We start from the raw sequence: 24,155 nt of genomic DNA on the forward strand, positions 1-24,155 counted from the left end.
ATTTTGATTGGACTGGTTAACTCCCTTGCCTTGGGAAGAAACATCATATGTGCATGGCCTCAGGAAGATACATCATATGTGGTCTAATGTCTAAGAACTGCACAACTTCGGTCGTCCCTGTCTCCTCCCTCCCCCGACCCACACACATACATAAAGCTGGTATGCTGTGACAACTGAAATACTGCAAAAACTCACACACAAGCAGAAGAGATCCCGGATCACTCACTTTGTTCTTGCTGATTTCTTCTTGTCAAGGCCCCCCTAGTTATCATGTGGTTCATTATTACTTTCTTACAGATGGCCAGTGGGACTTGAAGAACTACCATCTGCTTGACCTTGGCCGGCCACATCACTCTATCAGGTGTATGACGGTCATCGCCAACAAGAACGTCTGGTGCGGATACAAGAACAAAGTTCACATCATTAATCCTCAAACTATGGGAATTGAGGTAAGCCATTAGAAACAGACAGACAGACTGACTGACTGACTGACTGACTGACTGACTGACTGACTGACTGACTGACTGACTGTCAGTAAAACCTCATTAGTCAAGACCTTGTTACTGTGGAAACTCGTTTTATTACTTTTTTATATAGAAAGGTCTTGACTCTGTAACGATGATTTGTTGATCTGGAAAATTGTTAATCTGCACAGTGTTGCTTTGATTGTTGCTGTCTGGATTAATGAGGTGTCCTGGACCTGTGTTATCAGAAATAGAATCTTCTATTCATTTGAGAGATGTATTTGTTACAGTTTGGACAATACACCAACTGTGCGATCCAATAATTATCACAATACCTTGCTCAGGATCTGATACATATCATGATACTTGCATGTGCCCTTATCAGTGGTAAGTAAGCCATCTTTATCATAGACACGATGGCCAAATATCTGGCACACTGACGATTTACAGTTGGCAGTAATTAGTGTTTGGTGTAACATTTATTACAGCATACATTTTTAGGTATATGTCGATATTTTTACTTATTGTGCCGCTGTGATCGATACTTGTATTGAGAAGTAAAAGAATCGCAATCCATTGATGCATCGGCCTGTCATCCCACCACTAGTATTTGTATTGGTCATGTCTGATAGATTCACAAAATGGAAGCATCCATCTCGGAAGAAAACCTGAACACAGGATTTAACTTTGAGTTATAAGATATCAAGCAGTAAATCATTTCATCAGGAGATTGTTGGTTGTGGCATTGATAATTATCAAGATGAAGAAGATCATCTAAAATATCTCCCCTTTAGAAGAACAGTCACATAGTTTACGGTAACCAATAAGTGGGGTCTTAGAAAGCTAGGCCTCCTTGAATGGACAGAACATCTCAATTGTGAGGGGGCGGTCGGGTAGCCAAGTGGTTAAAGCGTTAGCTCGTCACGCCGGAGACCCGGGTTTGAATCCCGACATGGGTACAATGTGTGAAGCCCATTTCTGGTGTTCCCCGCCGTGATATTGCTGGAATATTGCTAAAAGCGGCGTAAAACCAAACTCACTCACTCATTGTGAGCTTGTTGATTTAGTGTGTCATCATATCCAGATGAATTTGTGCTTTCAAATTTGACATGGATGTCCATAATCTTTCTGGCTGTTGTGGGTACACTGGAAGTACAGGTCAGGGGTAGTGGGGTAGCCTAGTGGTTAGGTTTGAATCCCAACATAGGCAAAATATCTGACTCATATTTGGTACCCCCTGCTGTAATAAATTCACTCATTATTTCAGAAAAGTTTTGATGCCCATCCTCGCAAGGAAAGCCAAGTGCGGCAGTTATGTTGGGTTGGGGAGGGTGTCTGGGTGTCGATTCGTCTGGACAGCACCCTCCGGCTGTACCACGCCCACACCCACCAACACCTCCAGGACGTGGACATAGAGCCGTATGTCAGTAAGATGCTGGGTAAGTCTGCCGGCTGGCCCCAGTGTCATCTGTGAAGGAGTTAATACACAGAGAAAGTGTGGAGTAGCATGGCCAGACATCTTAGTCTATATTAAGTAGTTTAAAGGTTATATGACCATGTCGGGAAAGGTTATGAGTTCTGGTGAAATCATTATTGCTTTTTGTTTACGTCGTTTCTTCTTCACTGGTCAGAAGTCTGGAGCCATTTTGGCTTATCTAATTTCAATTGATGATTAATTTTGTTGCATTCTCTGTATTCTTGTCCTAATCATGCTAATGTCATCATATTGCAATTAGATAACATTAAATATCAATTAGATATTAATCATTATTTCATATAGTTCATACAACATCGTGATTTGATGTTTCTATTTTAAGATGAAATATAAAAATCTTGCACACCCAAAGACACTTTTTTCACTAACAAAAGGTCACTGTGTTCACACGTCAAATATGAGACATTGCTCATGTAATTTCTTCCCAAGAAACAATCTGCCAGTCCCTGTTTTTAGACAAACTTTGACACTTTAATGAAGTGATAATCAAATAATTATTTCACTCAAGAAATGTCTCTGACATTAACCATGTTGACATCTGCAAAATGTCAGTCTAGTTAATATTCATGTGGAAAACTAAGGCAACTGGTGAAAAAAATTCAGGGAAAATTAAATTACAGGGCTGCCTGTGAACAAATTTTCACGGCAAACTATGGCTGCCTGTTTAAACACTTCCTCAGAAAACTAAGTCTGCTGTATGTGAAAAAATGAAGGCCTACTGTTGTAAAATATTCAGGAAAACTTATGCCACCTGTAAATATCATGAATCATCATTGCCTGAGAACCTTTGGTTTTGTATAGAAGCATATTTTTCATTGAAGGTACTGGCAAACTGGGCTTCTCCTTCGTACGTATCACCGCCATGCTGATATCATGCAACCGTCTGTGGATTGGCACAGGAAATGGTGTCATCATTTCAGTCCCCCTCTCAGAAAGTAAGTTGCTGTGGAACCTTCTTTTTCAGCCAAGAGTGAAAATCACTGTAACTTATCACTGCACGTTCCTCAAGTTTGTTTCCAAGGCTCACAGACCCCTACTTAATTTACTGACTTGTCCCAGCTAAACAATCTGTTCATTTGACTAAAGTTTTTGTGGATATACCTCAACAGATTCCAACATAAGATTTCATTATTACCAGTGCGCAATTCCTTCCTTGTGAGGCTCAAGACTTATCAATCAACACTTGTTGATCCCCATCAACCCATGCTTGTCGTAAGAGACAGCTTGAAGGGTCAGTTGACTGTGTCATCTTACCCCAACTGCATAGATCATTGCTCACAATATCAATCACTGGTTTGTCTGGTGGATATTATTTCTGAATTGTCTCTAAACAAGCAAACCACCCATAAAGATCCGGGTAAGAATTGGTCTTCAGCATCCCATGCTTGTCGCATGGGGCAACTACAGGGATCGGGTGGTCAGGCTCGCTGACTTGGTTGATGCATGTCATCGTATCCCAATTGCATATTAATCACTGGATTGTCTGGTACAGACTCAATTTACAGACAGCTGTCATGTAGCTGGAATATTGCCAAGTACTGCTTTAAACCACAACAACAAACAAACAATCCTAAAAATACACATTGTTCATCCCTCTCCAGGCAACAAACAACAGGTAACCACTTCTAGCCGGCGCCAACCCGGAGGGGTGATACGAGTGTATAGCGACACCAAGACGGACAGTGTAACGCCCGGTTCCTTCATCCCCTACTGCTCCATGGCCCAGGCTCAACTGTCCTTCCACGGACACAAAGATGCTGTCAAGTTCTTCGTTGCAGTGCCTGGTGAGTGTCACAAAGTCCTCTGTCAGTGTTGTTCATTGTCCTCATGCTATTCACTGATGGCTGACAATGTCTTGCATGTTATAACTTACGATGCATGGTTTCAATATGCTGTTGTATTATTGTTTGTTTTGGATATGGCAATGTTGGATAAAGCGAATGGTCTCATGTACTAAAAAGTTTGAATAGCAACCCCTTGACAGATTTTTCGTTTTGTTGGACTTCTTCCAAAGTACCAATGTCCCTGGGGAATGCGTGAAAGGTCAAAGGTCAATGTCAATGTCAATGTCAAGGTCTCAAGAAACCTTATGCTTTCTAAATTGTTTTGAATGCAAGTGTCATTTAACTAGGTATATATCTTCTCAAGGATGGAGACCCATTTTGAAATATTTATTTTCAAGATTAGTCAAAGGTCAAGCTCAGCATTCAGCTTTTTGTGAAACAGTTGTCAGTTTCTGAGGCATGGTTTTTACATCTTCAGGCATGGATTTTGTATTTAAATGTTTTATAAGGCATCCTACCACATCAAACATCAACACATATGTCAAAGGTCAAGGTCACATTTGAGCAAACTTTCAGCAGAAGTTTCATATTTGCTTTTGAATAGGGCAAAAAGATGGACCTGTTGGAATCTTTTTCCACATGGAATGAGAAGGTCAAGGTCACAAAATAGGAACATCTCACCCAAAAGCTTGTTTCGATTTCTCAAAAAAGTATTATGCATCATTACAATTGGTATATACCTACTCTAGGATGAGGCACAGCTTTGAATTGTTTTTGTTCAAAATAGACAAAGGTCAAGGTCAGCATTCAGCTTTTTGTGAAACATAGGTATATCTTTGTTACTTTCTGAGGCACGGTTACTTTTCTAAAGGCATGAAACTTTATGTTTGCCCATATCATTCCAAGTCTAATTTTGGTGCTATGTCTTGCAAGGTCAAGGACATAGCAAAGGATGATCTGAAACATGGTTGTATCCTTTATTGCCAGTTGCTGTTGCACTTGTACAAGCCTGAGACAATCCTGAGGATTGGGTGGTTACACTGTGTGACCTGCCTGTCTTTTTACTTGACAGTTTGGTTATTCATGCTATCAACCACTAGCTTGCCTGTCCCACAGTCGATAAGTTACAAGCTGCTCTGATAATGCTTATTTTAGCATGAAACACTGACTCCCGAGAGCTTCACGGATTGCAAAATAGGACAGCATCTGGTGCAGTGCTGGGACTAAGTCTAGTAAGACTGTCATAACTCACATGCTATTACATAGCAGTCTCGCCCTTAAGGATTCCGGGATAGAATAGGCCCCCAGCAACCTATGCTGATCAGGGATGTGGGGCAGCCTGGTGGTAAAAGCGTTCGCTCATCACGCCGAAGACCTGGGTTTGATTCCCTGCATGGGTACATTGCAGGGCTGAGACGGGTAACTCGGGTACTCGGGTCAGGTTGGTACTGAGTAGGACCCAGGTATCCACGGGACTACCCGGACCCGTGGTTAATTACGTGATATATTGCTTCATGACAAAACTTCACTATATACCTACATGGTTACACGACAATTTTGAGCCTCTAATGTTCGCATTTCTTTATGACAATGAACACGTTCCTTCTGACTTATATATGTTTGAACAAAGCTAAAACTTCAGTCAAGTTCAGTGTATGCATGACCACACTGTTTTATACATGTATCTAGATACATTCTGCCAGGGCTACTGTCAAACTATTCCAAATCGGACATTTTGTACCTATATCTTGACTCCAACAGCGAGTACCCGGGTAGGGTTGGGTAATAGGGGTGTGGGTACCCTATCCTATCCCTAGTACATTGTGTGAAGCACATTTCTTTTGTTCCCTGCAGTGATAGGTGAGGTGAGGTGAAATTGGGTTTAACGTCGGGTCCAAGATTATTGCACTTATATAGCGACGTGCATGCACGTGTGTGTGTGGCTGCTTGTACTAATAGGACTGATGCGGATTTATAGTGCCAGCACACTGAGATACCATGCCGCAGTTAACATGAATACCCCACTCAGACACAGTATACTGACTCCGAGCCAACCAGTCCTTGTTTACGCCCTTTAATGTCGAGCGCCAGACAGGGTAACAACAAGTACCATCTTTTAACGTCTTTTGGTGTGACGCGGCCGGGGATCGAACCCCGGACCTTCCTCTCTCTGGGCGGACGCTCCACCACTAGGCCACGGAGGCGGTCTCCTTGCAGTGAAATTGCTGGAATATTGCTAACAGCGGCATAGCATCATATTTCGCTGACTTACCTATGCTGCTCAGAGGCAGCTTAATGGATTGAGTGGTCAGGCTTGGTGACCAGTTTGTGACGTGTCATTGTGTCCCAATGGCATTGCATGATCCTTGCCGAAGACCCGGGTTCGATTCCCGACATGGGTACAACGTGTGAAGCCCATTTCTGGTGTCCCCCGCTGAGATATTGCTGGAATATTGCTAAAAGTGGCGTTAAACCATACTCGCTCACTCACTCTAATATTAGTCTCTGGTTTGTCTGGTTCAGGGTTAGAAATTGGCACTAGTCCTATAGTCCTTGCCAAACTGCCCAATAGTACAGGTATCCTAAGGACTAGTAGAATTTTGAAATTTTTGAAGGTTTAGCTATATGCTATCATTATAAGGACTAGTGGACTGAAACTGTTAGTTTTTACCGCTGTGGTTCCGACTAATTTACTGGCCACCATAATGTAGCAGGAATATTGCTGGGTAAAGAAGTCAAAGCACTAAACTGTAGGACAGTACAGTTGAAGAGTTGGGAGGGAATAACGTAATGCCTTTATGAAGTGCCTGACTTCCTGTGTATTGAGCTGTGCACTCATGTGGGACTTACATTGCATGATTCTGAAGTTCTCTCAACTTGCTCCTTGTATTTTTACACCAAGCGTAGAACATTGTGAAGTATTTATTTCCACTCCAGGTCAATATTCAGAAAATAACGAGGAGCAACAATGAATTATGGATTATCTGTCTCAGGTGAATAAATCTAAGCCATGGTGCATCAGGCACATGTTACATTTTTCACTGAGGAAAACATAATCACATTTTCTGTGTTTCGAGAGGGTTCTACAGTGGAAAGTATTGTTTGAAATTAAGGGATCCTGGGGACTATGAGGTTTGCTCCTGTGGTATTTACGTCTAGGGACCCTCAAAATCTTGAACTTTTGGCATAAGGTCTTTGACAAGGACACTTGACTTTAATGCTTAATTTCGACCACTTTGTAACTCAAATGAACATTGATTGCCACCCAAGGTTTTATAACCCATATTTTGCTGTATCTGACATTGTTATATCCAACTTTTTGCTATAGCTCACTGAGTTTGCTGTGTTTGTTAACCATTGTCCATTTCAGAAAGAATACTTTCATCCTGGCTTTATATGTCTCTGTAAATAGTTTTCTGTTCAGATGGGTAATGTCCTGCAAACAGTTTGTGACCTCATGAACAAACAATTGCACTGGACCTGTAACCACAGCAAGAAGCAGGAACAGTCTATCAATGACAATGTGTGTTCATGTTAAAGAGTGAAAGTGGTTTGAAGTTTGTATCCCTGGTAATGACTTCTACATGATAAATATTTTGCCACTTTTCTTGAAACACTGTGTTCAAGTAGAATTGCTGTTCCCAAGAAATATGGTTTGGTAAGCCTTTGACACAGTTCTACATGTACAATGATAACATATTTTGCTGACCTGAGGAATTTTGAAGTTTTGGGCTGTTTTCTGGGGATTGTTGAAACTCCATCACTGGCTATATTTTTCACTCTTCACCTTATCGTACATGACCTGTTACATTCCCCATGCCTCCCACTGCAATGGTGTGCCAGCCTGCTCTGACTCCTAGCACTGCAGACAGAGCACATGTCTGTCAACCCTAATCAGATCACCTCTGACAGGGGGAATGAAATGATGTACAGGATTAGGAGATGATTTCACTTGACACGTGTCAATTTGACTTCATAGGTCCCTTGTGTTTACAGCTTGTCATACTAGGTGACTGCCAAAAGGTCAGGGGCCGGTTCCAAAAAGAGATCTTAGTTCAATGACTGATGTAATCTTTGGTTAAAGTATGGGAGTTACGATTTGTATGAGCTACAATCGCTTTGCGGAACAGGGCCCTGGAATATCAATAGTTGGCGTGACCTAAAGCCTCTTTCCAGAACCTGAACTTCTGGTGTTCGTGTTACTAAATTATGATTGTCTTTGAGCTACAATCGCTTTGCGGAACAGGGCCCTGGAATATCAATAGTTGGCGTGACCTAAAGGCTCTTTCCAGAACCCGAACTTCTGGTGTTCCTGTTGCTAATAGGCACTATGAATCGGGGCCTGGTTGATGTTAATGACGTCATGTCCTGAAGGTATTGATCATTGTTCACAGAACAAATATTCCGCTGAGTTGTGAGTGCTTGCAGACTGACCCTGATGTTTACTCCTCATTAAACTCATCCACTCACTCAATTGTCAGACCATTTATCTTAGTATTCGCCATGATTTAATTGCACTGCTGATGGCCTTTTTCAGCTGCACTAGTGATGGAATGTTGACACTGATTTCATATCCATTGTCTTCTTTGCATGCCATTCTGGGAGATGCAATGGGATTTTGTGTCTGTGTCCACTGTGAAAGTTTTGCAACCATAAGAAAATATGTGTCAAGCACTTGTCTTGATACTTGTTCATACAAGTTATAATAATATGGAAATGAATGCATGTTTATGTCACGATGTACCCAAGCCATGAAGCATGATCATGATGCTACACAATTATTAACCTAGTCTGTGGATCGCTGTGCAGTCTATTTACATTCTCAGCTCCCTGAGGAGGATATTAGACAATCTAAAGAAGGTGGCATTCGCATAAATATCTAGTCCCCTCGGGTTCCCCATTTTCTGCTGGGTGAACGGAAGCTACACTTGCCATTTATGACTACCATGTAGGAAAGGGTTACATTTATCCATGTCTGTAGAGTAATGTTGGTGAGGAGTGGTGGGGTAGCCTTGTGGTTATGGTGTTTGCTTGTTACACTGAATACCTGGGTTCAATTCCCGACAAGGGTACTATGTGTGAAGCCCACTTCATGTATCCACCACTATGATATTGCAGGAATATTCAACTCAACTCACTCACTCACTCGGGCGGTCGGGTAGCCTAGTGGTTAAAGCGTTCGCTCGCCACACCGAAGACCCGGGTTCGATTCCCGACATGGGTACAATGTGTGAAGCCCATTTCTGGTGACCCCCGCCGTGATATTGCTGGAATATTGCTAAAAGCGGCGTAAAACCATACTCACTCACTCGTACTCACTAATTCACTCACACACTCACTCACTCACTTACTCACTATGTTTGTTATTGTGATTGACTCATGTTGTGTGATAGTATCAGACAGATGTGTAAAGGTGGGTTGATGCTAGTTGGGTGTGTTGCACATTGGTCTAACTCCTGATCAGAGGCTGCTGTTGAATGGGAATCCAGGACCCTATTTCATGAAGCAATCTCAGCATCACAAGTGTCATAGTTGCTTACTTAGACAACTAGAGCAATGATTGCTTTGTTGAATGGGGCCCAGGTGAGTTGGCTTGACGGGCAAGGGTTGTGCTGGACTGTAATGCCCTATTACCCTTCAGGCAGAATGGTTACTGGGTGAGGACACCTAGTACATGAACTGCAAGTGTGTTCTCTCCCCGGGAGACGAGACAGTGATATATCCTGCATGGTCTGGGTCAGAAACTATTGGGCTGAGTAGGTGAAGACCTTGATAGCCTCCTGGGGCCATTGATAACATCCCAGTAGTGAAGCATTGTTAGAGCTATTGTTGAAGCTATTTACCTCAGTTCAGTGATCATACAAACAATATCCTCGGAGGCTCTGATTCAACATGAGTTGTTCATTTTGACCTGACGGCAAACAGAGTCCACGTGCCTCATGTTCTGACTTCTACAAGATGAAGTGATCTGCTGTCTCTCTTGTCGTCTGACATATAATACCCAGGGTGCCTCATCTTCCGAGGCATCCAACCTCATTGGTTCAGTCTTCTTTCCTGACAACAGACACACATTACCCAGGATTCCTCATCTTCTGAATGGTTCAGTCATCTCCCCTGACAACAGACAGACATTACCCAGGGTGTCTCATCTTCTGAATAGTTCAGTCATCTCCCCTCCTGACAACAGACAGACATTACCAAGGGTGTCTTATCTTTTGAATAGTTCAGTCATCTCCCCTGACAACAGACACACATTACCCAGGGTGTCTTATCTTCTGAATGGTTCAGTCATCTCCCCTGACAACAGACAGACATTACCCAGGGTGTCTTATCTTCTGAATAGTTCAGTCATCTCCCCTGACAACAGACACACATTACCCAGGGTGTCTTATCTTCTGAATAGTTCAGTCATCTCCCCTGACAACAGACACACATTACCCAGGGTGTCTCATCTTCTGAATAGTTCAGTCATCTCCCCTGACAACAGACACACATTACCCAGGGTGTCTCATCTTCTGAATAGTTCAGTCATCTCCCCTGACAACAGACACACATTACCCAGGGTGCCTCAGCTACTGAATGGTTCAGTCATCTCCCCTGACAACAGACACACATTACCCAGGGTGCCTCAGCTTCTGAATGGTTCAGTCATCTCCCCTGACAACAGACACACATTACCCAGGGTGCCTCAGCTTCTGAATGGTTCAGTCATCTCCCCTGACAACAGACACACATTACCCAGGGTGCCTCAGTTTCTGAATAGTTCAGTCATCTCCCCTGACAACAGACACACATTGCCCAGGGTGTCTCATCTTCTGAATAGTTCAGTCATCTCCCCTGACAACAGACACACATTACCCAGGGTGCCTCATCTTCTGAATGGTTCAGTCATCTCACCTGACAACAGACACACATTACCCAGGGTGCCTCAGCTTCTGAATAGTTCAGTCATCTCCCCTGACAACAGACACACATTACCAAGGGTACCTCATCTTCTGAATGGTTCAGTCATCTCCCCTGACAACAGACACACATTACCGAGGGTACCTCAGCTTCTGCATGGTTCAGTCATCTCCCCTGACAACAGACATTACACAAGGTGCCTACATTGAGACTGATACAAGCTGAGGTATAGCTAGCAACCAGCGCGTAACTATAAGCCAGACTAGTAGTGATGTAAATGCCAAGAGTTGGAGCCCTCGCAAGGTGACTGACTGTCCAGCCTTTCAATCATGTCTGCCTCCCTATTTCTCCAGAACTTCTATTGTCTGAGATGAGCCAGAGATCGACATACATAAACAAGCTTGTTATGGACATATTACTAGGACGCTTCACCTGCCATTAAATATCCAATTAGCCATCTTTCTGCACTGTCAAATATATCGTGTTCACCAGCAATATTGTATGAGGCTATTAAGTTGTAATTTGTAGCATAATTGCATGTAGGTTGGTCAGTGGTGATGCTTATGAAAATGGATGTCTTCTTGAGGCGGGGTGATGGCGTAATCATACTGCCATTATCAGGCAGTCTACTTTACGACATCAAGGCATGAGGCAAGTTGCTGATTCCTTTGATGCGGGGCCCACATCACACAGGCTACCATATGGCCAGGAATAGCACCAAACGAGCTTGACATAGTCGACTCTGGTTTACCGTTTCATCATGTAACTGTTTGCCCCCGGCCTCACTGTATCAAGGCTTTATTGGTATTAAACTGGAGTACACTGGCACTACATTACATTAGTAATCCTAAGAAGTGCTCTTTTGCTTAATTGCTTTCCTTGCAACAAGTCATATGAAACGGCACCCTGACCCATCCAATTGGGTCAGCATGGGTTTGCTTGAGTCATTACCTGACTTCTAATGGAGTCAGCATTTCATGTGTTTTCTTCTGAAAGTTCCATCAAGAAAGGTTTATTTTATGTAGTGAATTGATTTAGAGGGGATTTTCCTTTTTATAGCCGTAACTATTCCATTATTGTGTCCTTTTAATATTGTTCATGGCACTTTTTGATCAAGAGAAAACTTTGAGATTGTTTTCATTCTGATTCAGCGGTCTCCTCTGTTTAATCAATGATAGCATTAAGGATTTCTGCTCATTTTGTTTACATTGAAGTAGACCTTTGTTGCACTTAATGCAGTAACTGTGTTTTCAGGAATTTTGCAAAGATTTGGTGCAGCTGTTTGTATGCCTTGTAATGATGCAACAGGCAATATGTTTTCATTTCCATTGTTTTTTTCAAGTTTTACTGTATTTATATTGCAATTCCTTTGTATTCAGCCATCATATCCTTGAGGTAAATGGCCTGATGTCAGCATCTTTTCTTTAAGCAATATTCCATATAGCTTGTCTCACTTCTCCTGGTTCCATTCTGTTTAAATAGCCATTTTCCTTTTTTTAGAAAAGTGTGTAATATCAATCCCTTTTGTATTTCTCATTGATTCTCTTTGGATGAAACTTGAAGCAGTTAAATGAGGATGAAGAATTTTCCAGCCTTAAATACATGATTAAATCTGATTTGGTGAAATAACACCATCATCGAGGTCTTGTAAGGACTCAGTGGGGTGTCGGCCGCCTCCGTGGTCTAGTGGTAGAGCATCCGCTAGGAGAGCGGAAGGCCCGGGGTTCTATCCTGGCCATGTCATACCAAAAGACATTAAAAGATGGTACTTGTTGTCATCCAGCCTGGGGCTCGGCATTAAGGGGCTAAAACAAGGACTGGTCGGCTCGGAGTCTCATGAATATGGTTGATGCGGGTAGTGAGGGGGGAGGACAGTCTGGATGCGGGATGAGGCAACATGTGAACAGTCAGTGACTTTAGCCACTAGTTTGATGACCAAGTCCAGTAAAATGATGTTTGGTCTAGTTAGCTCAGCTAACAGTCCACATCGTAACGCCACCAGGAAACTTTAGCCATTAGTCCAAAGCCCAAGCCTTGTGAATTATGTTTGGTCCAGTAAGATCAGCTAATAATAGTTCATATGATGACACTGAAATGTATTAAATATAATGCAAAGAGACAAGCCGGGTCTAGTAAACTCAGAAGTTTGGGGCACATACTGGTCAATCATGAAACTGACCATGAGTGTAATACCATTTTCCAGTGATGTACGGCTGGACCCGTTGATCTTGCCCTTTCTGCTGCGCCGAGTTGCATCCCTTTGGCATTCCAGGATCCTTTGAAGATGTGTTAGAATCTGCCTGATTTCGTCAGTCAGTTCGTCAATCTTCTTTGTTTTGAACTGAACACCCAAAGACTGTCCAGTACTTAATTGAGAAGACCTGCTATTCATATCACAATTGCACTTTCAGCAAGATAAACATGGTCTGTGTCAGTCGCCAATAAATCCTCTCCGAGATATGGTGAAGGCCACAGTTTACATAGTGTGGATCCAGTAAAGATGAAACACAACTGTGACATTGATTCTCGGGCAAATGCGTGTTGAATGTTATCACACAAACTTGATATGTCAATGAACTTTATAGTTAATCAGATAACAGTTGTTATTAGTGAGGAGTGTTGACATGGCCAGTTTGCATGGCTACCATCAAATGGAAAGGAATGAATCAATTTTTGTCCTTATTGATGTATGAGAAATAGCATCTGGCCATTAACGGGGACAGATAAGGGAGCTTGTCGGAAATAAGGGACTGAGCGTTTTATCTCAGGATGGTTTTTCTTCAAGATATTGTTTTCTACATTCTTGCAACGCATGTATTCTTTAACTCACTTTCACTTTGTGTCTCAAATTTTCTCAAGAAAAGAAAATGTTTATAAGGATGACACTTTAATGGATGAGGCAAGCAAAAGAGCTCAATTTTATTTTTCAAATATTCTCAAGAAAATGACAGTCAATAAGACTGGAACTTTGATGAACCGATCAATAGTGCCTTGAAGTATTCATAGAATTCTGAACCACCTCCATGTTCTAGCAAATTGAGAGTCTGCCAAGAGAGCAGAAGGTTGGTGGTTTTATCCCTGGCCGCATCATACCAAAAATAATGTCAAAAGATGGTACTTATTGTTACCCTGTCTGGCACTCGGCATTAAGGGAATAAATTGAGGACTGGTCAGTTTGGAGTGAGGATACCGTGTCTGAGTTGGAGTCAGAGTTAAAACTGCAGCATCTAAGTGGACTTGGATCACATTAGTCTGGACTAGTACAAGTAGACACTTGCTGTATGTGCAAAAGCATTTGTAACACGTTCATTTGATTCGACCCTGCTCTGGTATGTCAGGGTCCTGGTCAAGTTTGGAGGGATTTGACATATAATGTCCAGGTCATCTCGGCAAAGCAACTGATGGTTTGAATCCCAGTTAACCCTGTTCCTGTTTCTTGGTTTGCCAGCACCATACCTGTGCTTGTGAGTTTCACCAACAAGGGGCAAGTCCATGACCTGGAAACTGCCTTCGTGGTCCGTGGCAGAGCATCCGCCCGGAGAGTGGAAGGTCTGGGGATTCGATCCCCAGCCGTGTCATACCAAGCGACGTTAAAAGATCTGAGTGGGGTATTCATGTTAAAAGCGACATGTCATCTCAAGGGGCTAGTACTATAAAATCGGCACTAGTCCGGACTAGTTTAACAAGCAGCCAGACACACACAATAGTGCATGCATGTTGCTACATGAGTGCAATAATCTTGGACGCGACGTTAAACACCATTTCACAACATCTCATCAAGATCTGCATCACTGCAGGCTTACCTCCTACATCAAGCTGACATGCGATGACATCACTGAAATACTGTTCAAAGCAATGTTAAACCAGATTCACTCACACACTCACCACATGTGACTTGATGTATGGATGACCTGGGAAGGAAACAAATTATTTGCAACACATAGGTTATCAGTTTGGCAGCATCATGTCTGGGGACCAGTATTTATCAATAATTCAATCACTATCAGTCTGAAAAGGAAACACACATCATAAATTCATAGAATCAATGTTGTCATATTCCTGATATCAAAGAGAGCAAAATTGAAAATTAAATTTTGATGTCCAAGTGGCTAATGTGTTGAAATACAGATACCTTTTGAATGTCAACGTTTTTTCAGAAAATCCCTTGCTAGTAAATCTGTATCGTTTACCTTTTTTTAGTAATAAAGATTTCTACATCCTATTACTGTCTCCCTCACCTTGAAAGTTTAGAGTGTGTCCCAGAACCATGAGAAGCCATTTGAAAAAATCGAGATTTCAGTGCACAATGCTTTTACAGTGAGATTTGTAGTCATTCTGAACAGAGTAACATCCAATATCAATCAGCTTATGATTACTGATTATATGTTTTAGATGACTAATTTTGGACCCTAACTATTCTAGATTGTCCTCTGTGGTAACTCAACTGTTTTGTGTCTCAATCTCTAACATGGGGAGTTTGTGTCTCAATCTCCAACATTGGGAGTTTGTGTCTCAATCTCCAACATTGGGAGTTTGTGTCTCAATCTCCAACATTGGGAGTTTGTGTCTCAATCTCCAACATTGGGAGTTTGTGTCTCTATCTCCAACATTGGGAGTTTGTGTCTCAATCTCCAACATTGGGAGTTTGTGTCTCTATCTCCAACATTGGAGCTCATCATCTGAACGGTCTAGACCATTGCTCATGAAATCAACTATGCCTGGACTCATCCACTTATTTTCTGGCTGCCGTAATATGTCTGGAACATGACCGACTGCTTTGTAAAATATAGACGACTGGTTTGGCAAGTTGAGTCATTTCCAGATCATCATGATACAACCATGACACTGGTATAACTGTGACAAATACAGCATAAAATACCCATACATTAACTCACTCGCTCGATAACGTTGGTTCAAGTCTGTAGACAGACTATTCCCATTCCCTAAGACTGTTGTTGCTGGTTTATTAATAACCAAAGCGACTTAGACATTTTATATGTTTTCAATTTGGTTTTGGATGGATTTTTTAGTCTCATGTCTGAGTACCGAATCTCGTACAAAATACACAAGAATTTCACTACAATCTTTCCTTTCTTTACTTGAGCTTCCTTCATGGTGCGAAAATGTCACAATGTGATACACAAGTATCTTCCCTTCCTTCACTTCTTCCAACAGAAAAACATACACAATAATTTTATTCACCTTGTGATGTAGAGACCTTCGGTCAGATGAAATATTGCATTGCAAAAGATGTTCTTCTAGACTTCTCAATGTCACAAAAACACTCAAAATATGGTTGACAGTGAGCGTTATTTGGCTTAGAGAAGATGGCGGAAAGCAAATGGTGTATTAGCTGTTGTCATTTGATTAGGTTTCAGTCCTTCAGAGCTTACTGATCCCAAGTCTTCTTATTGTGTCACTGATGGATTGGCAGTTGTTTTCAGATAAACCCAGCTGTAATGTTTTTTGCAAAATATCGAAGAAAGTTATTACTGGCCAAGGGTTTCAGTAATGAATGATTTCAATATTTAAGTTTACTTGATTTTTTTAGGTCTATAATTATTTTGAGATTTTTTTTCTCCCCTTCCACATGATGCTGAAACTGAAAATAGAGATTGTTTTTCAGGTTTTTTAAACTGCACATTTGATACATTTTTTTCAAATCTAGACCGGCCCTAAAAGTTCTGCCTTCAAATTCAGCTTTCTTAACACCTTTTTTTAAACCAAATTGATCCAGAAACCTGAAAATAGATATATATTTTTTAATAACAAGTTTTCTCTGTTCTAGAACAGAACTAGAACTGATGTCTTCCAAATCAGCTTACTTAACACCTATTGTAGAACCCATATTGATTCTGAAACCTGAAAATAGAAATTAATCTTTTTAATGGCAAGTTTTCTCTGTTTTAGAACTGAACTAGAACATATTTCTTCCAAACACCTGTTGTTGAACCTTCCTTCTTTGTAGGTGATAGGAAGTATTTTAGTATTGTTTTCCAACTTCACATCAATCCATCAGGCTAAGAAGGATCTTGCAATGCATTTTGTTTGAAGATTTAATGAAAGCTAGCTATTTATGTTGCTGTATTCATCTCATTACGGGCTCTTAATGTCCAAGACTGTCAGGCCAAGACCACAGGGAAGGATTGAGGAGTCCGAGTTTGTCAGAACAAATGTAATGAGGAGGATGGCCAACAAATCGCTTTTAATGATGGGTCATGTATCATGATTAGACATTCATTCTCCCCGTCGGGACAGGTGGACGATGTATTGGTCTTCCCGGGAAGATCTAGGACTTGTATATTGAATTGATTTGTAACATTTTGCCCTTTTAGATTGCTGTCAGTGATTTTAATTATTTCCTAGTAGAAATGAATGGTGAGTTACTTGTTAGCTTCTTCTTCAATGGGTAGCCTTTGTCAAGCAGCTAGTAGGCTCAGGCAAATTGGCATCCCAACAGGGTTTGTTCAGATCTTTGAAGCATCAATTTATTTGCCTGCTTAGTCTAATTTTATCATTTTTTTTCATCTAACAGTTTGATGAATACCTTTTATTCACAGAGACAAGGATCTCAGTCTAACACACAACACTAATTGCAATGTCTGGACATTTCCCTGAAATAGGCCGTAGACTATGAAATGGTGTCCTGTAAGACGTCATCACTGCAAAGACTCATTAAGTATCATCATGCTGAGTGGGGACTCTAGGTTAGAAAAGATTCTGAGTCATTAATGATTCTGGGTCAGTAGTAATTCCAGGTCAGTAGGGATTCTGGGTTTGTAGGGATTCCAAGTCTGTAAGGATTCTGGGTTACTAGGGATTTGGAGTCAGTAGGGATTCTGGGTTTGTAGGGGTTCCAAGTCAGTAAGGATTTCGGGTTACTAGGCATTTGGAGTCAGTAGGGATTTCGGGTTTGTAGGGGTTCCAAGTCAGTAAGGAATCCGGGTTACTAAGGATTTGGAGTCAGTAGGGATTCCGGGTTAGTAGTAATTCCGAGTCAGTAAGGATTCCGAGTTACTAGGGATTTGGAGTCAGTAGAGATTCCGGGTTAGTAGTAATTCCGAGTCAGTAAGAATTCCGGGTTACTAGGGATTTGGAGTCATTAGGAATTCCGGGTTCATGGCGTTCCAAGTCAGTAGGGATTCTGGTTTACTAGGGATTAGGAGTCAGTAAGGATTCCGGGTTTGTATGGGTTCCAAGTCAGTAAGGATCCAGGTTAGTAAGGATCCAGGTTACTAGGGATTTGGAGTCAGTAGGGATTCCTCATTTGTAGGGATTCCAAGTCAGTAAGGATTCCAAGTCAGATAAGTATATCGAGTTACTAGGGATTTGGAGTCAGTAGGGATTCCAGGTCTTCAGGTCTCCAGCAACTTATGCTTGTCGTAAGAGGTGACCAAATGTATTGGATGATCAGGCTTGATGACTTGTCGATTGCTTATCATACCTCAACAGGGTGGATCTGTGCAATAGCGATCACTGGTCATGTTTCTGGTAACTTACTGAGTGCTGGGTTTAATAGCAAATATACAAAACATCAACATGGCAGTCAAACGTCCAAATCTAGTAAAATATATTTTCTCTCTTCAAAGCTTGGCTGATAGTAGTCCACAGTTTTGTATGTCACATCTTGCTAGCTCCTTTCACCAGTGGTCAGAAGTCAGAAACTGTGTTGAAAACTATCAGTCATCTTCCCGAGGCAAGTGAGTTAACTGACTTTATCATCCAAAACTGGCTCCCACAGGAGATATCGCTTGGATGAGATCAAGCGATATCTACACTGGTTACCATGACGTCACAATCAAATGACATCACTAATGGCTCTGCTATTGAAGCTGTTTGCAGTACTTTTTACACTGAAGACACTGCTGATTACTGTCTACAAATTGAAAAAGTTGAAAGAATGATGTTGGATGATAAATAAAATCTCACCCTCGTATCTTTTGATATCAAATATATCAACACTCGTTGATAAAAGTGGCAAAAATCCTCAGCAAGCCTCGGAATTTTTCCACTTTTATCAACTCGTGTTGATATATTTGATATCAAAAGACACTCGGGTGAGATTCTCTATATAAAAGTCCAGTTTCCACCCTTGCCAAACTTGGCTAGAATTCCTGGGCTCGATTGAAGCGCCAGTGGCTGTTATGAGTTATGTCCCTTCTATGCCTCTCCTATGGACCAATCAGATTCCACCTCTTGTATCACTTGCATTTGCTTTAAACAAAATGGCAGTGCCCAGTCAAGACAATCTGATTGATATCAAGATCTATTTCGTGATAAAACGAGTCTTACATCGCGAAGTGCATTAAATCACATGAGCACCTTGATTAAAAACTTGAAAAGATTTGGAAAATATCTGTAAACAACAAGTTGGCGGTGGGTGCACATGCTTTGCAACTGACCAAAATCAGCATGACAGTTTACGAACTGGATTTCGATTTTGTTGCACAATTTTGATTTGACTATGCATAGACTCGTTAGTCCAGCCAAAATGTAACTCCATTATACCAGCCTTGTTCAGCAAGGGTGGAAACTGGACTTTCGTAGTCAGTTAACTCCCATGCCTCAGGAAGATGACTATCAGTGTAACAGTTAATGTTTTGCCGTATTAATCCGAGACAAAGTTTCAGTCTCACACAAGATACTCACAACAGCATCTAGACACATGCTGCAAATGAACAGATGACCATAGAGATGTAATCCCCCATTTAACTTAAACTGTAATAGTGAGTCTTGTGCCAAATTTTGAATTCAATGACATTGTTTCAAATGTTGACCAGTTTCAGTAATCCCTGTAGGAGAATCCTTGCAATCATTGGAAAGGTCATTGTTAAGGTATTAACCTGTTTAAGTGTTGCAAAAGGGTAGCTTAGCATGGCGGTTCAGTTTTAATGTTGCATCAAGGAAAAAAAAGGACTGATTTCTTCAAGAAATGTATTTTCAAACCATTTGATGTTTGTTATCAAGGGAAGATTGCCTTTCTGTTTCAAAGGTCAGTGATATTTATATTGTTGGGATCGTTTCTTGCAGTCTGTCAAAGTTACTAAGGTATTAGGTTACCACATAATGGGAGATGGAATGGTGTTATACAATACATCTCTTTCATACAATACCAGGAATCGAGTCAGGGATAAAAAATTAATGTCATTGTTGCTTATTTCGCAACAAGAACCGTGAACCTAATTCATGTCACTGGCACGTTTTTCAGTACAACTCAGTCAGTCACCTTGGTCATTCAACTAAGTCAGTGATGATGATGGCCATTGCACAAGCTGAAGTCATGCTTGTTTCTGTAGGTGTAACGATGCAGTGAGACCGCGATACAATATGTATCCTGATACCATAGGTGTGATATGATTTGTATACCAATAAAGTACTTTTATTTAACCAGTTTGTTTTCCTTCTTTTAGAAGGTGAATCACAACCCTGAATCATATAGTTTAAATTTCGGAGAGTGAAGGTTGGATATTGTAGGAGAGAAACATAGAGGCTAGAGACCACTGTGAATATTACGCTGTTTGTAGCCAACAAATACTAGAGAATCGGCATAAGCTTGTCCTTGAACAGTTCCTGATATTATTCATGTGTTTTTAACAATACAACAATATAACTTGTAATGTAATGTATTGTAATACGTATTGCATTTCATGGGTTGTAAATCGATGTATTGTATCATGAGCCTCGTATATAATACTGTATTGCCATATCATTACACGATCTGTGAAGGTCCAGGGTAGAATAGGTCTTCAGCAAACCATGCTTGCCGTAAAAGGCGACTGACGGGATCGGGGGGTCAGGCTCGCTGACTTGGTTGATGCATGTCATCGTATCACAATTGCGTGGATCGATGCTCATGATATCAATTACTGGATTGTCTGGTCCAGACTCGATTATTTACAGATCGCTGTCATATAGCTTGAATATTGCTGAGTGCGGCGTCAAACAACCAACCAACCAACCAATCGTTACACCACTACTGGTTTCATTCGGGTTGTCTATTTTCAAGTCACTTTTTTTAAGGATCTGTTAAAATGTAAAATGGTAACTTCAACCTCTATTGGTGCATGTAAGGGATGTTTTGATGAATATTTTGGTGCATGGAAAGTTCAAGAAGTCTATACATTTTGTCATAAGTAGGGTCAAATGAACAATAGATTATTCAAACTTGAGCACATTTGCAGATGACTACAAATCATTTTTATCCTTTCTTGAAGATCAATTTCTGATTAGGAGTGGTGTGAAGTGGTAGTAGCATTCTGTTCACCTATGTCAAGGATTCTCTTTCTTTCACTGTGACTTCACCTTGGTCAAGGATTCTCTTTCTTTCACTGTGTCTTCACCTTGGTCAAGGATTTTTTTCCTTTCACTGTCTTCACCTTGGTCAAGGATTCTCTTTCTTTCACTGTGACTTCACCTTGGTCAAGGATTCTCTTTCTTTCACTGTGACTTCACCTTGGTCAAGGATTCTCTTTCTTTCACTGTGTCTTCACCTTGGTCATGGATTCTCTTTCTTTCACCGTGTCTTCACCTTGGTCAAGGATTCTTTTCAGGCAGCAGCATTTAGATTTCCATGGTTCAAGATTGACCTTATTCGTATGCAGTACAAAGCATTCCAATCACCCTGATCATGTTGGACAAAGAGGATCAAGATGCTGTTGTGCACCCATCTAGCATGGTCCATGTGACCTTTGTTGCCTGGTGGGGGCACGGGTGGCCCAGTCGTCTAAGGCGCCATGATTCTCTGTGCAGAGTTGCGTCCCTTGGGCACACCAGAAACCTATGATTGTGGGTTCGAATCCCGGTTCGCCCCAATTATGTTTCTAGGTTTGTCAGCACCATACCCGTGCTTGTGGGTTTCACCGAAGTGGTAAACCTCTTGAGATCTGCATCACTTCGGGCTTTCCTCCCACATTAAGCTGACACGCCATGATATAAGTGGAATACTGTTAAAAGCGGCGTAATACCCAACTCACTAACTCACTTTGTTGCCTGGTATCCATGACCATAGTAAACTTCTCCAAATATATTTTGTGGGTGCCTGCTTTTAGGTTTGTGTTGTTCTCAGAATTTGATGAAATTCCACCACCAGCTATGTTCATGTGTCTTTCATCAATCCCGAAAAAGAAATGTGCAAAGTTGAAAATTAATTTTCAGCAAGACTGAACATTCTATCTCATACTGCTATTGAATATACCAACCGGAAGTAATTGAGCAATAATCAATTCTTATGTCATGGAAGGTTTCTTTTGGAAATTGGTTTTCGTCTTAATGTCTTTGTGCAATGAGGGACATGATTTGACAGTAATGTCTTTGTTAGGCTGTGACATTGGCTGTTCACCTGGTTGTCAATGTACGACATATGTACATGTGGCTTTGTGTCCTTGATGGAATGAGATGTTCTCGGGGAAGAGGGATTCAGATCTGTTCAATGGTTCTAGAATTCAATATCATGACAATGTGGAATTCAATATGGCCTCAATCAGGAATTCAATAAAGTCCCCAGGCAGAAATAGTCGTTTCCTTCAAATAAAGATTTTTTTCTTCTAAAATCAACGGATCAGTCAGCTTGAAAGTTTCTCAGTGTGTTCAAGCCTTCTTGATTAGAAAACCATTAAGGTCTCCACATTCTCAATAGCATGGTCTAATGATTGAGAAAGACAGGATGACTTGCCCTTGATAAAGGACTCACCAGCTAATGTTCTTGAGTGGCGATGTTTGTTTGTTTGTTGTTTAACGCCGCACTCAGCAATATTCCAGCTATATGACGGCGGCTTGTAAAAAATCGGGTCTGGACCTGAAAATTCAGTGATTGAGCATAGATCCGTGCATTTGGGATACGATGACGTGCATCAACCAAGTCAGCGAGCCTGACCTTCTCATCCTGTTAGTCGCCTCTTACGACAAGCATAGTCGCCTGTTATGGGTCGCTGAAGACCTATTCTAGCCCGGATCTTCACAGGTCGGGAGTGGGGATGTGTTTTGAGGTTTGGGGAATGTCAACAGTCAAGGCAAATTTGATCCTTAGACATTCAAACAGCAATGGTCTTGTCTGCAAATTCAAAGGTTATTATGTTCATCAAGTCAGCAATGCAAACAGGTTTATCCCAATGAAATTTCAATGTATCATTTTCATATAACACGCTCATTAGACCTAGAAATAATGTCTGTGGAGCCTGTCCTTCTTTAATAATATACGGCTTTAGTAACACTTTTGATTTGCCAAACCCAGGCTTGCTGACTTGGTTGATACATGTCATTGTATCCTAATTGCGTGGATCGATGCTCACTGGATTGTCTGGTCCAGACTTGATTATTTACAGACCGCCGTCATATAGCTGGAATATTGCTGAGTGCGGCGTTAAACAACAAACAAATGATTTGCCGAAACCTTAAATTACCAACTATGCTCCAGTAAAGTAAGTAAGTCATTTTGAACTGACTAACTAGAATTTCTTTGTGAATGTGAAATATCCTCTCAAACTGCCCTTCTTATACATGACTGTCTAAAGGGGCATTTGGAAGCTGTAGTGACAATGACGACATGATTGTCTTATGGATTTCAATTTCTTTATTCTTCCAATGCGACATTTTGGTACAGGTGCTAGCCTATAATTAACAATCAAGGGCCGAAAATATGATATTCTGGGAATGGGGATGTGGGGGGAGGGTCTGTATTTTGTTTCAAGATTAGAATTTTTTTTCAGCTCCTGCTACAAAACCAGATATTTTTCTATTTATAGTTGTTGACCCTGAATTTTTTAATAGAAAAACACCTTGCAAGAATGTAATTTGTTCCGCAGGGAATTCGTTTATTAATTTGTCTTCTTAAATGTTTGGTGTGTGTGTGTCGGGTAGCCTAGTGGTTAAAGCGTTTGCTCGTCACGCCGAAGACCAGGGTTCGATTCCCAAGCATGGGTACAATGTGTGAAGCCCATCTGTGGTGTCCCCCGCTATGATATTGCTGGAATATTGCTAAAAGCGGCGTAAAACCGTACTCACTCACTCACTCTTGAATGCTGCTTGACTGGTGAGGCATTGAGTCTGGATCATTTGTCATGTCCACCCTAAGTTGGTTTGTTCATATTAATTTCTTTTTTAACATTTCTAATAACTGATTTAAGAGAGCTACAGTGCCATTGTCTGTTTTCTGTGGAAGTCTAGGTCTTATGGGATTGCAGGTATTTCTAATCTAGTTTGACATTCAAATGAATCCAAAGTTTGAAAGTTTTCACATGCCATCATTGATCTGCTCTTTGTTTCTGAGAAAATCACATAGCCGATTGGGCAAACGTTGCTCAACATCTGAGAAAGGCAGAACAAATTTATCTTCCATATGTTATAGGGTTTTATATCATTTTCAAGAGACATTTGATCTTTATATCCCTTTACATATAAGTAATAAATAATATCCAATACATACCAATTTCTGATTATTGAAAGAAAAATCTAAAGGATCCCCCCAAGCCCAATATTTGCTTTGATGTTGAAAAGGGTTTCTAGAAAGGCAAA

The 24,155-nt window shown here is 41.1% G+C and overlaps 1 protein-coding gene across 13 annotated transcripts in view; it reads left to right on the forward strand.

Moving 5' to 3' along the window:
• Positions 1-24,155, forward strand: part of LOC124139611 (C-Jun-amino-terminal kinase-interacting protein 4-like) — a 111,102-nt gene that overhangs the window by 60,900 nt on the left and 26,047 nt on the right. For all 13 annotated transcript variants that reach the window (XM_046506814.2, XM_046506816.2, XM_046506817.2 and 10 more), the window contains 4 exons: positions 298-449; positions 1,732-1,903; positions 2,781-2,894; positions 3,561-3,743. In XM_046506814.2, coding sequence (XP_046362770.2) covers positions 298-449; positions 1,732-1,903; positions 2,781-2,894; positions 3,561-3,743 — 621 coding nt within the window. The remainder of the gene's footprint in view (positions 1-297; positions 450-1,731; positions 1,904-2,780; positions 2,895-3,560; positions 3,744-24,155) is intronic.

The sequence above is a fragment of the Haliotis rufescens genome, unplaced genomic scaffold (genome assembly GCF_023055435.1).
Source record: "Haliotis rufescens isolate VD_foot unplaced genomic scaffold, xgHalRufe1.0.p SCAF_7, whole genome shotgun sequence".
Taxonomy (NCBI): domain Eukaryota; kingdom Metazoa; phylum Mollusca; class Gastropoda; order Lepetellida; family Haliotidae; genus Haliotis; species Haliotis rufescens.